The sequence below is a fragment of the Dermacentor albipictus genome, chromosome 1 (genome assembly GCF_038994185.2).
Source record: "Dermacentor albipictus isolate Rhodes 1998 colony chromosome 1, USDA_Dalb.pri_finalv2, whole genome shotgun sequence".
In the NCBI taxonomy this organism is placed as follows: Eukaryota; Metazoa; Arthropoda; class Arachnida; order Ixodida; family Ixodidae; genus Dermacentor; species Dermacentor albipictus.
Window position 1 is genome coordinate 254,409,130 of NC_091821.1, and position 14,337 is coordinate 254,423,466.

The following is a 14,337-nucleotide window of genomic DNA, read 5'->3' on the forward strand; positions in this document are numbered from 1 at the left end:
GCGGTAAAAAATAGTCGCCTAGCCTGCTTGATTTATTCAGGTATGTTATACATGTTTTTTACCTAGCATATTTGTATACATCTCCTTAATGTTTTTTTTTTTTCTTCAATATCTATACGGCGCTTACAGCCCCTTCTAGCGGACGGTTTGAAAAGCTCTGCACATCCGGACATCTCGGCTCGTGGCCATTGGCCCCTGGCAGCCCTGGCCCCCTGGCACCCCTCGGCGGTCTCTGCCGTGGTTGTGCCTGCGCCTTCGCGCTCTAGCTGCTCTTGTGTCCCATACCGTTCTCGCTTCAAAAATATTCAATTCGTGCAATTGGTTTCCTCAAAATTGTGAACGGTATGGCGTTCTGGGAGAAATATTTAAGCTGATATGCTTTCCCCAGAGCAAAGACACTGGCGTGGACGCTCCTTCGAGATCTGATTTCTAGAGTGAGCGTTTCCCGTCGTAGGAAAAAAAAATGGGCGAAGAAGCGTCGTCTGCAGACCCGTCCAGCTGCATTAATGCAAGGAATCATAACTTGGCGTGTGGTGTCGTTGAAGGTAAGTGTCAGTACCCTCTTTTCCGGCGTAGCCAGTCTGTCTGCCGGTTATCATATCCCACTGGCTGTGCCGAGCACCGTGCAGTATCTCAAATCGGAGCATTCGTGGCGCCATTGAGATGCTTTAGCGGATGACCAGCCGCGGTGAATAGCACCATGGTTCCATTAGCTGTGCTAATGCGTCCCATAGTAGCTACCGTAATATTTCCTAGATACTGCAGTGTATTGGCGTAGGGTTACATAAACACGCGGGTCATGTAGGCGGGAGGATCGAAATTATGCGCTCGGCTTGTCTAGCACGACGAGTGGTGACAAGTGAGAAGTTCGGCGAAATCAGTATGCATTTTGCGCTTTCTTTACATATCCTGAAGTGCAAGTGCAACGTTGAGTGACTTTTCTGTGCAATGTTGACTGTCAGAAGTTTTTCTTGTGCAATCATTCCCTGCGTGCATCCGCGCAAATTCTGCGTTTCCCCAATCATACATTCATTTCGTCGAAATACTCGTAACGAATGTGATAATTGTGTAGCATATTTATTCTGCGTGCGGTTGATCTTTCCAAGATTATTTTTACATTTATGTAGCCAGTTTTTAAAACGAACTGATGTTTCTGCGTGAGGTTCCCCTATGTTTGGCACAGGCTCAGTAACGTCTGCTCTGTTCCGTACATATCTCTTTCTCTTTAGGATTTTATGGACGGCCATGGACGACTGAACAACGCAAAGACCTTTTTCAAAGGTAAGTGGCAGTACGACCGTAATGATATGTGCCTGTATTTATTTTATGGGATTAATATTTGTTGGTTTGTAGCTGGTAACTTTTACCGGTTTCCTCGGAATCATCCACGTATGTTTATTTATAGAATGAAAAAATTGGGCCTGAACACCTATATGTATGCACCAAAAGACGACTTCAAGCACAGAGCATATTGGAGAGAACTTTACACAGTGGAGGAAGCAGGTGAGTTGTTTGAAATATGTATGAATAGTTCAGGCCTCCTTATATTCATTCAGTGCTAATTCTCTAGTGACTATTATCGAAACACCTTGGAAAATAAGTATTCGAGCAAATATAACATCTTTCGTGCACCCTATGCAACATTACCCCTTGTGTTGTATTTTTGTCACAATAGTCAAATGTCGCAAAGTTTCAAATTCAAGTTAATTCATCAACAATGTCAGTTTTACATAAAAGTGCATATAATATCAGTAGTACACAGGGTGCCCTGAAGTTAGGAACTGTCAAGGGGACTCCCATACATGAAGCATGTACACACATGCATCAAGCTGTGGTTGCGATAACCTTACAGACAATTCTAAAAAGCAAAGAATGGTGCAAAAAACAAAATGCTAAGCTGTTTATTTAAAAATGGAAAAAGAAACTCTTTCTGTAATAAACAGGCAATGCCAGTTAACAATACAATAAAAATGAAACAATACAACTAGTAGCGTTACTACAATCACAACAGTTTGTTAGGATGAAGACAGTTGTTGCATAAAATAATTATTAACATGGTTCTTGAATATATACTCTGCGAGTGATGATTTAATGGTATGTGGAATAGAATTCCACAGTTTGATTCCCACAAATGGAGTAGTCAACTTTTATAGTCTGTACACATTAGGCAAAAGACAGTTATCAAGTTCAGAGGACCTAGTGATAATAGTATTTACAAAAGTTTCATCAACAAAGCACATCTATATGTGCAATATTGCAAAATAATTTATGTGCCACAATTGGTAACTTAAACTGAAAGAGCTGATGAAGAAGATGAATCTTTAAGCTGCAGTAAAGTGGCGTTACATTGGATTTGAAATGAGTCATCAAACAAAGCACCTGATTTTGTTGTCTTCGAAGTTGGCCAAGGTGTGTGAGGTATGTGTTGCCCCAAGCTTGTACACCATAAGGGCAACCAACACATTCGACACCAACACGTTCCATTGTGTAGATCAGCATTAACTTTTCGCTTAGCTTGGCAACATTAGTGCAAGTAAAAATAGTCCTGTCATCTGCATATAAGATACAGTCAGCGATGGTCAGAACATTAAATAGGTCATTAATAAATAGTAGAAAGAGCAGCGGGCCAAGGATCGAACCTTCAGGAATATCTTGATTTATGAACTTTGCAGATGAGAGTTGGGCATCAATCTGAACAACTTGAGTACAATTGGTTAGATAGCTAGAGATAAACTGAAGGGATCGGCCAGTTATGCCATAAGATTCAAGTTTATGTATAACAAGTTGGTGATCAGTGGTGCCAAAAATACTCCCAACCAGCAAGCCTTTGTCGATTGCCTTCTTGATTTTATTGGTTAAGACTAGAAGCACAAGTTCAGTTTAGTAACCTGACTGAAAGCCATATTGTGCAGATAATGATTAAATTTTGCTAGGTAGGATGCTAAATGTGTATGAAAAAGTCTCAATTATATACCTAAAAAAATAAGGTGTTCATTTATTTTTATTTATTATTTCTTCAATTTATCTAAAGAGTGCTGCCTGGTACTGGTAGTGCATGGTAGCCCTTAGTCATACACTGACAAAAAAAAATTTTGCAGAGTCATTGCATCCCTTGACTACATCTACCTCCAGTGCAGTAATGCAATGTTTTAGTTGAAAGCAGAATGATGCATGGCTTATTCTCCTTATATGATATATATTATATATATATCATATATATATATTATATGATATATATGATATATATATATATATGATATATATGATATATATTATATATATATTATATATTCTCCAACTTCAGGGAAATCCTTTTAGGTCTGTGGTTGTTGAGTTTATGATCACCTTTTTTGTAAACGGGTATTATTCTACCAACTTTCAGAGAATTGGGGAAATATGCCTGCTTTAAACATTTCGTTAATGCTTAGTGGCTATGGTGTTGGGCTGCTAAGCACGAGGTCACGGGATCGAATCCTGGCCACGGTGGCCACATTTTGAATGGGGCAAAACGCGAAAACACCGATGTACTGAGATTTAGGTGCATGTTAAAGAACCCCAGGTGGTCCAAATTTCCGGAGTCCCCCACTACGTCGTGCCTCATAATCAGAAAGTGCTTTTGGCTCGTAAAACCCCCATAATTAAATTTTTTTTAAAGCATTTTGTTAACAATGTCTGCTATTATAGGAGACAGTTCATTAGAAATGAGCTTGATATGAGATAGGTGGACAGAGTCTAGGCCAGGCCAAGTGGACTAAAGTGAAGATATAAGATGAAAAACCACCTCTGCACTTGTAGGTCACAAGTAGAAAGAATGACGATGGGGAGGCAATGTCAGTAATGGGGAGGATCTAGTTGAGAATCGTAAGTATTACTACTGAAATATTCACTGAAGGCTTTCTCAGTATCAGTTGGCTGGCAGTATGTTTGTGTGTCAGTTTTAGCTTTCGTTAAATGCACATGGCACTTAAAAGCAAGAAGGCTGGGAATTTAATTAACAAATGATGGTCTGTCTAATGTTAAATTACTTTGTATATTTTAAACTTGCATGTAACAAATTGTAAATAATTACATTTTTTGGTAGTATTATGATTGATTGATGACTTTTTTTACTTGGTAATGCTAACTGTAATTCAGTTACTTTTCTTTTTTTTTTCCAGTTACCAATTACATGTAACCAGTTACTTTATTGATAAGGCAAGCTGTAACAGGTGATGCAGCTTTGAGTACTTGCATTTTTTGGAAACAGCAGCAGAAAGCCCGCAGTTGTGCCATGCGGCAATCTCACAGTTCAACATGTTCAGACAGGCAAACATGGGCACTCGGTATTTGTTTCGTCATGTTAATGCTCCACCAAATGTTGTGTGATAAATTGAACCTGTGCTACTATGTCTCCTAAGGGAAGGCCACTTTGGACATTGATGCCAGAAAATCGCCTACTGGAGATTTTTTCTGCCTTTCATGGGCCCTACTGGAGCACGTTCTCCGAGCTCCAGCAACACTGACGTGCTGCACTTTATAGAGGGCCCAGACATGAGCATCAGGGCATTGCATAACCACAGTGTTGCGCACAAGATGTTTCGTACAATGAAACACCACCGTTCACTTCAGCGCGCACATCAAGTGAGTTTTCAGTCATCACAGATGTCCTCACAAGAAAATGAGAGAAGATTAGTGAAGAAAATTTTGAAAAGCAATTGTTAGTGAGGATAAACACCATGTTGATGGCTGCAGAGGAGACCGAAAGAGGCCAGCTTGTTTTATACTTGATTTGTGTAGTAACCGTTCGGACAAAGATAAAGGTTGGGAGGAAAGTAACATAAAAGTAATCTACATTTTAGTAATTACTCAGTTGCTGTTGGGGGGCAGTAATTGGTCACTGCAATCTATCACATACTTAAGTGAAGTAATTGTAATTGGTTATCTTTTTTTTCTGTAATGTGTACAAGTCTGGTATATGGTTTCCATCACATGTAAATTGAAACCCATGTGTAAAAATAAATGACAATGTGTTGTGTGCATAATTACCTGAATGCACAATATGGGGTTTGTAGGCAGCGGGTTACAAAACATCCTTTGGGAAAAAATTGGCCCAAAATTTACATGCGAGAATGAGTTATGCCCATGTCTCACTCACTGGCTAACATAGAAAGGCAAGGTGGCCATTTATTCTTATTTATTATTTCTTCAGTTTATCCAAAGAGTGCTGCCTGGTACTAGTAGTGCATGGTATCCCTTAGTCATACACTGACAAAAAAAATTCTGCATGGTCATTGCATTCCTTGACCATCTACCTCCAGTGGAGTAATGCAACGTTTTAGTTGAAAGCAGAATGATGCATGGCTTATTCTCCTTATATGAGCCAACTTCAGGGAAATCTTTTTATATGCAGTTTAAAGTCTCACTTATATAGCAAACACCACAAAATCTGAAAGGAATGCAACATTTAATTTCACTTTAATATCCAGCAACTTCTTTGTTTCTCAGCTCAGACTTCTGTCGCATATATACTGTTGCACAACCATGATGCAAGTTTAATACTGAATTGCCACTTTTGTCAATCTACTTTCGGGTTATGTTGCTTGGTCAGCGTTAAGTCATGTGCATTCTGCAAGTGGTTCATAAAGTGCAGCCAAATCAGAGAGACCTGGGTATGTTCAATCAGTACATGATTTGCAGCACCTCCTGCACTTGTTCATAGTGCGCTGCACAGAACAAAAACACACCTCTGCACTTAACCTCCAGCACTTTGGAATGTGTTGCAGGCAAACAGTTTCCTACAAGATTTAACGCTTTGAGGGTCGACTTTTTTGGCCACATGCGACCGCCCAGGGACGATTTTTTTTTATATTGCAGATTCCAATTCTTCTTAGGGACTTCAAAAAAATTTACCGTAATTTTTCTAGGGTGACCGTAAAGTGAGAAAAAAATATTTTGCGTTGGTATATATGTACTCTTCATTCATGAATAACAAAAAAAGAAATAAGCTTATAAGAATTAAAAATTTGATGCATTGTTATACGCATAGTTCAAGGCTTCGGAAATGCGCACACAAGAATATTTCGCAACTCACCTGTTCCTGCTCTTACACTAATATTTACGTCCATAGTGTAATTGAACTGCGTAGGTGTGCGCACTTAAGAAAACTGTGTGGTTGTGTGCCCATCAAAAAAGCAAAACGTGCAACAAACTTCCGCTAATCTTCATCTTATCGTCAACCAGAGGCAATTATTTCTCACGAGTGTCAAAATGCATGGCACGGCAGCATCCTTCCCATGCGGACCCTTGTGAGCACTAAACGAGCGAGGAACACGCGGTAGCCCTTTGAGCGATTAGTAACGAAATGGCCATCAACTTTGCAAGCGAAAGAAGCCGAAACTGCCCGCGGAAGAAAACCCAAGCCGCCGCCCACTTGCGTGCGTGCCAATACGTGACAGGTACTATGGGGAACCAGCGCTGGATAGGCGGCGCGTCGAAAAGAGTGAGTTGCACGCCGCCCTGCCGACGAAACGCGGCATATCCCAGCCGCTCGACCAGACGACACACACGTGCGCGGCCGTATCATAGTTTGTATGTTTCCGTTTTCGCGCCGTTTCAAGTGGACAGTTTTCGTAAAGAAGCTAGCACCATCAAGTGAAGAAATGACGAAAGAAGCTTTTTAAGCTTTATATATTTTTCACAGTGTTTCTTTAATGGTTGCGCTGTGTGCCGTTGCCATGTGTGCGGGGCAGCCTGCCTCGCAAATCTAGCAGCTATGGCTCTGGTCGTGCTGCGCCATGGTTTCGGAAGTATTAGTTGGCCTGAAGACTTTCCATATTTCTCTGGCTAGACATAAAAAATTCTGATGTTACTTCGCCACAGCAGTCAATGGCGAAAAAAGCTTTATCGCATCAGCTGACTCGCGCAAGCAAGGGTTTCAGTGCTCCGCTGCTGGATCCATAACAACGCTGGCTACATTTAGCACTAATTACATAAATTTACCGGGTGCATCTCAGCGCCGAGTCCTCATCTGCATGCGCATTTTTAAAAAACACATAGGCGGCTTAGGGTGGTTGCTTGGGCTAGTTGGTAATTCATGATCAACCTTTGTGCTGTACGTTATTTTTGATTATAGGCGGCTTAGTCGCGCGTGCACCGGCAGTATGCGATCACAACTCGTATTACAAGGCAGCTTCCCTCCCACATAATTCTTGGCAATGAATGGATAATATTTACTTTTCGTATCGTTCGCTTCGTGCGGTTTCATTGGAAGGGGCTTGGCGGTGGTATTGCGAAGGAAAAACGGTTGGTACATATGCCGGATGGTGCATGCTATTGCTCATTTTGTTTCCGACGAAATGCCGACTGCACATTCTGCTGTTCGGTACTGGCTGCCACGGCTGACCGTCTTCACTATCGAATAAACCAAGCACACACGCGAAATTCGATTTAGAAACCAGCCCGACACCGCTTGACAGGGCGACAAGACAGGAACTTACTCAGCTCGCCTGACTGCTTGGATCCAACGCCACCTCCATTCTTGTTCGTAGGGTTTAGATGGAAAGACGCAGAAGGATACATTTTCCCTCATCCCGACGTAGTTGTGGCACTTGTATGCGCAACAGTATTGTCGGCGTCCTTTGTTTTTCTTCGACTTTCAGCGCACGCTACTACCAGTAGCAATTTTCGTCCGCAGGAGCGGCTGAGTTGTGAACGTTCTGACCGCCAGGGCGGCGCTGTAGGTGTCGTGAAAACTCCAGCGCTGGTTCCCCATATAGACACATGGGAGCAAACTAGCTCTAAAACAAACCATGCAACGAAAACCGAAAGAGCGAGGCGGGTGAAAAAAATTCCCTGTATTCCCAAATAGTGGCAGCACATAATAGAAAACGAAAAGTTAGGAAATTGGCGCGCTTTTTAAGTGTACAGACAACGGCGTAAATATATGGCATCGACCATTTTTGGACTTGTTCGCGGCGCCGTATATTTACGTCATTGACCCTCAAAGGGCTAAACTCTGGCGCTGCGATTGTTCAGCTACCATGGGAATGATTAGCACCCGGATGTCTACTCTATGTGCGTGTGGCTTCAGATGTTCTTGTGGTATTATTTCTTATGCTATTTATCGTTACATTTCCAAGGAATAATATTTTTCCAAGCGCATGAAGGCAATAAGTCACTATGCACATGAATAATCATTGCAAATTGTTGCATTTCTAATGTAATATATTTTGTTGAAAGTGATCAGTTTGCAAAGCCACCAAGCTGTTTGAAGCCAGAAGGACCAAGTTTAGGCAAATCAATGTACTACACATCATTCGCAGCTAAACAGGACCTAAATTCCTACTGGCTGCGACGCCACGTCACGTGTGCACCTAGACAGAGCGGAGCGGGTGAAAGGGAACATTTGCTGCTGTGTCTGGTGTTACGTGAGTTATGCATTGCCGCAATGCCACGTCATGCTCACTCTCACCCTTGAAATCCTGTGTTATCTGCGTGTTCCTTGTCCATGCAAGTTCTCACCTACGTTCGAATTCTGCCTCTGTAATTGCTATAAAGAAATTTATGTATAAAAAAAACAACAAATTCAAAAAGACTAATGGTGGTGGAAGTGAGTTTCAAACCTACGATCCCACACTTAGAAGCCAAATGTCTGCTAAACTAGTGCCCCCTAGATAGCAGACCTGTGCACTCGGCTTTATGACATCATGCAACTTGGAATGAAATTTTCACTGCCAAGCCTGGCATTAGCGTCCCCGTTAGATTCTGTGGCAGACTAATGTGCACCGGCCTTGTGCTATCTAGGAGGCATTGGCCAAGTATCTCAACATACTCGCTTGCCTGCGAGGAATTCATAACTTGAAGGATTGCTCAGCAGCGTTCAGTTGAACATTAATACTTTCGCATTCACAACTTAGTGCTTAGGTACCCTCGGATTTTTATTGCGCTAGCAATTATATGGATGCTCAAAGAGCTTTCACACTGTTGTGCTGTCACGGCATCAAAGTATGTGCGTGGCCCGTTTGTGGAAGGTTAAAAGTGTTCCAGAGATGCTCAGTGCATTTGGCTGCAAAAGTGATGAAGCCAAGTGGACGCGCCGTCATGCACCACTCAATTGGCTCTGCCAGAGCCAGGGCACGGTTCTGGCTTCCGCTGCTGGCATGGAAGTTGTGCGCACACACATTAGCGTTCCTGCTGAGCACCTGTGTTCATACCAGACCTTGGTGGATACACTCGTCTGAACTGAATTAACAGTAAACGTCAAGCTAAACTTATCTAAACATTTCAGTGGGCGCTAACAAATGCCAACAGTTTTCATTGGTTAACATTGGTTTTCATCATGCTAGCATTCTGAGACTCCTTCAATGCAATGCCAAGCCTTGCTATCACTTTGCCTTAGTGCGACTCTGCCTTTTTGTTGTAGGAGATGCTGCATACATGCTTTCCAGCTGCCGTCATGTTTGATTATCCATGTTGTACAGTGCCAAGGCATTTCTTTTAAAGATACGTAAAAAAAAAAGAAAAACATACTGGAAGCTTGGGCTGCCTCGGTGTCTTCACAGTGTCAAACTCTGTAATGATGTTGTTTTAAAAAATTAAGTTCTTGAGTTTTACATGCTAAAAGCACAATAGGCATGTTGTAGGACTCTGGATTAATTATGACACCTGGGTTTCTTTAACACCCAATGCAGGGTACACGCGAGTTCTTGCATTTTGCCCCCACGAAAATGCAGTCGCTGCGACTGGGATTTCCTCCAGCGCCCTTGAGTTTAGCAGTGCAATGCCAAAGCTACTATGCCACCGCAGCTGGTAGGCAGTGTTTTTAGCCAATCAGAGTGGCTCTAGCAGTCCTCTAGGCCAATCATAGCTGAGAAGATGGCGAACTTGACAATAGGGCAGAATTCGCCGATGTTCAGAATAGCACCCTGCCTGAACGTTTTCGGTGCTTTAGGCCAATCATAGCTGAGATGGCGAATTTGGCAATAGGGCAGAATTCACCAATATTCAGAATAGCAACCTGCCTGAAAGTTTTCGGTGCTGCTGCTGTGAACAGAATCACGTAAATCCAAACTTCGTGTTTTGGTGGCGTACAAAAAAGAAAAAGGAAAGCAAGAAAAAAATTGTTCTTATCGTTACTTCTTGCTCATATTTTGCAGCGAGGTCACATTTTATGGTTTGAATCGTTTACTGTTACGCTTGGCACTGTTAATTTCCAGGTGTGTTAAAAAAAATGCGGATTTGCCTTTGTCTGCACCCTTGCTTTCCGCAGCGCGCCCCCCAGCGATTAATGGAAGCCAGCTCGCAGGTCATGCTTTACCGTGGTGCAGACGCCAGAAGCGAAAAGATAATGTCACATCACTCACTACAAGGGAAAGCACGGGGAAGGCAGGAGATGGAAATTGAAGACTATTAGCAAAACAAGAACAAGGTAAAAGCAAGAGCTAACATTTTGACAAGTGGACTTGTCTTCTTCAAGGCCTCTTCAAGACCTTTTTTTTTTCAAGGTGCTCAACCCCTGAAAAAGACAAGTCCACTTGTTGAAACGTTGGCTCTCACTTTTTCCGTGTCCTCATTTTGCTTATAACTCACTACAAGTGGCTCAGACGACAGCAACTATTTTTCAAGCGAAGCTTCTATTGGCTCAAGTTTTGGTGGTATTTGTCGCGGTCTCGCAAAAAAACCCAGTTGCTCCCAGAGCAGAGCAGCTGCGTAGGCGCTGGCGCCGGAGCGTAAGTCATTAGCAAGGATTCCGGCTGCATAGGCGCACGCTCACGCCATGTGCGCAACCAATCAGAGCCGTTTTGCTTCTGCCAGGGAGGCAAAGGGTTTCTTGCCCACTACACCAGCTTCGTTTCCATTCAGTTCAGTCTTGGAAAACTCATAGAACGCCCGCTCATGTGTGTTCCCCGGAGGAACAGGCAGCCTTTGACAAGCGGTGGCAAGAACTCGCCTGTGAAAGGGCTCACTGTTGCTGTGCCAATCCAGTCACTGGAGCCGTTGTGCGTGCGCTGCACTGGCTTAAAAACGAATGGGAGGGCCACACGTGCGTTCCCCCAAGGAACAGGCAGCCTTTGATGAGCGGCGGCGAGAACATGTCTGTAAAAGGGCTCGCCGTCAGTGTGCCGATCCAGCCATTAGAGCTTCCCAAGCTCAAGCAATCTGACAGCAACAAAAAGAAGATCCTGAGCTGAGGGAGTGGGAGGCCGAAGCCATCTGGCACTGTTACCTGTGGGGCACTTAACCGTAGCGTAGGTCAGGTGCACGCAGGACAAGCTTAGCTTACTCCCATTTTGCAGTAGGGGAAGGGTCAGTCATATTCTTTTTCTTGAGAAAAGAAAGTAGCAGTGCCAAGTGTTATATTCTTACTGGAAACACCAACAGAAAGCTATTTACAAGGTGTAGTTACAGTGCTAGTACAAGCACAATCAAAATTGTAATCAACAGAGATGCCACGCTGAGGTGGCATTTATCTGCGGCTGTTCAATATTAACATTGATCTGAACCATAAAATGCTATCTTGGTGCGAAATCTGAGGGAAAACAGAGCAGCGGTAAGTGCAGGAGCTTTTTTCTATGTGTAATTAAATACGCATGACTCCTGATAAAGTTGCTTGTACAAAAAACAAAAAAAAGGGACGGGGTGCATTTTTTGGCTGCAAGTGCATGTGGCGGCCGCAGCAATTGCAGGAGCGGAGAGAGACAATGACAGGGACTTGCATTTTTATTATAGAATCTTAGAAAAAAGATTTTGTGCTTACTGCTGCTCTGTTCTTGCTCAAATTTTGCAGCAAGATTGAATATTATGGTCTGGGTCTTTCAATATAACTCTTGACACTGCTGATTGCCTCGTTTGTCAAGAAAAAGAACTGTGAAAACGCTTTCCTCTTGGATGGGCACCTGAGCTCTTAATGGAATCCGATCTCGAAGGTTGTGTGTTGCCATACTGCAGTTGCCGAAATGGGCATAGCCGCCACGTTTTAAACATCACTCACTGCAAGGGGACTTGGACAAACGTAAGGTCTGTTCTATTAGCCTGTACCACCTGAACCAGTTCGCAAGGTGCTGCGCCCTGCCATTTGTTTCAGTTGGGCAGCAATGGCACCCTCTGAACCACGGCATCCGTTTCAAAAGGTGCGCCAACTTGGTGCAGACTTACAGGTGTGAAGCACAAGTGCAGCAGACGATGCAGCGCACGGGTCCAAGTGCCATTAAAACCCCGCTTAAGAGCATCTGCTGTGCCTGTGCAAGCACAACGTTTATTTACACCTTGGAAGCCGATCATACCTGCAGTTTGGGACTTCTTTCAGAATTATGCAGTCTACGCACATTTGTCGTACAAAACCATAAAATTCTATCATGTGAAATTTGAGCAAAAACAGAGGAGCAGTAAGTGCAAGGTCTTGGCACTGTTAATTATCTGGATTGCCAAAAGAAATCTGAATTTTCTTGCCCTTGTCTGCACTCCTCGCAGCGAGTTTTGAATGGGCCCCGAGATGATTTTGATGATATTGTACAAATGTGCTGAGTCGTTAGGTTAGGCCCTTGTGATCATTAGGTGGTACATTTAAGGGGTGGGACGTGGCCTTTGAAAACCGAAAAGTCGCAAAAAAGTCGATTTTTGGTAAACCACATATTCGGGCAGCAGGTCTTATATAAACTATGTATTGGGCAGTATGTCTTATAACAAGCCGCGACAGCTCTCGAGCAGCGAGCGCTCAAAATACCCCTACTTGGCGCGAACGTCATTTTTCCATTGCTCCCCTGAGCGCCCCCCATTTTGGTGTTGTTTTGTGTGTGTATTCTTGTGCTTCTTTTTTTCCCCACCACCCGCGGGGGCGACAGCACGAAAGAGGCGTAAATCGCTCATGATTGGAGGGCTTGCGAGAGCTTTCAAGTTTCCGGCGGCTGAGGCGCGAAGCTGAAATTGGGTGAAGCACGCGCTCCTCAAGGACGCGGGGGAGCCCACGACTCCCATTGGCTGCTGTGTGCGATAACGTAGTAGTCTCCTGCATAATGCGTTCAGCCGTCGTCTGCTTCGGCTCCTCCATCGCCAGTGCCCTTTGTGTGTTCCGCTTGCCATTGTCTATCTTTGCAGCCGTTCGCATATTCTCCAAGTTTCTACCATTTTTATGGGACAATTTTCAACCATCCTCACGATACCGTTGTGTTTCGCCTGCCGATTGTTGTGCGGTCGGCCACGATGCGCCCAAAGAAACTCAAGATGCTACATGCGTTCGGTGCAAAAAAGCGTCCGATGAAGCTCGCCCGCATGGCGAAGCTTGTCCGCGCGCTGACGATGATCGCACCGATTGTTCCTGTTGGGCAGCTTCTGCTTCATCTACGCAAGAGCGTGGTTGTGTCGATGCTTCCAGCAATGTGACTCATGCTCCACCGGCGCAAGAATTTGTTGTGATAAGTGCGCCTGATGTCTCGTGCTCATCGACAGCGGCTTCCACATCCTCTCTTTCATCTGCCTCGGACAGTGCGATCACGTCATCCACTGTGCACTTGAAAATATGTTTCGTGACGTGCGAGGAGAAAGAGGCGTCGGATAAAAAACGCGCTGCTGTGCAACGAGGACTTAGTGCTATGTTAGCGACGCAGCGAAAATTTCAAGCAATGGAGCGCGATTCTGAAGCTGCCACCGCTACATGTGAAGGCAAAAGATTTCTCCTTGTGCAAATGGAAGGCCCAAGCGACCTGCTATCTGGGACCCCGTGCCAGCGGTGCTTCGTGACTTTGATGAAGGTTCAAGGAGGCACCCAACTTGGACTTGCAACAAAGCTTGAGCTGCTATGTTAAACTGTGGAGTAGTTGCAAGCTCGTGGAGTCCTGCTTGTCAGTATGACTCAATCGCCTTTGATGTGAATATAAGAGCCATTGTGGCAACAAAACAGATAGGGAAGCGACAAACGGCCCTCAATGACCTTTGGGCAGCGATGAGCGTGTCCCATCGTGGCCTGGCCTGCATCATAAGACTTTTCAGAAGCACTTCCAAAGAAATTCAGGGAACTGCAGACACAGTGCATAGACAAGTTCTATGCAGAATCTGCTTTTGCTGTGAAAACCATCTACAAGGAAATGGATCCATATTTCAGCAGGGATATCACAGTAAGTTTTGATGGAACATGGCACAAGCATGGCCACATGACCCATTTTGGTGCAATAATTGAATATCATACGGGCCTCATCTTGGACCCTATTGTTTTATCAAACCAGTGCCTTGGTTGCCAAGTATGACCAAAGCTTTGAGACCCAGGCTACGCAAGCTTGCAGGAGGATCATGTGTGCCAGAAAAACACTGACTCTAAGTCTGGGAGGATGGAGGTTGAGGCAGCTGTCATCCTTTTCTCATGTTTGG

At 44.0% G+C, this 14,337-nt stretch overlaps 1 protein-coding gene across 4 annotated transcripts in view; it reads left to right on the top strand.

Moving 5' to 3' along the window:
• Window positions 1-170: 170 nt before the first annotated feature.
• Oga (O-GlcNAcase) overlaps window positions 171-14,337 on the top strand; it is an 89,280-nt gene continuing 75,113 nt past the window's right edge. For all 4 annotated transcript variants that reach the window (XM_065431243.1, XM_065431251.1, XM_065431259.1 and 1 more), the window contains exons 1-3: window positions 171-545; window positions 1,230-1,281; window positions 1,406-1,503. In XM_065431243.1, coding sequence (XP_065287315.1) covers window positions 464-545; window positions 1,230-1,281; window positions 1,406-1,503 — 232 coding nt within the window. In that variant the 5' untranslated portion in view covers window positions 171-463. The remainder of the gene's footprint in view (window positions 546-1,229; window positions 1,282-1,405; window positions 1,504-14,337) is intronic.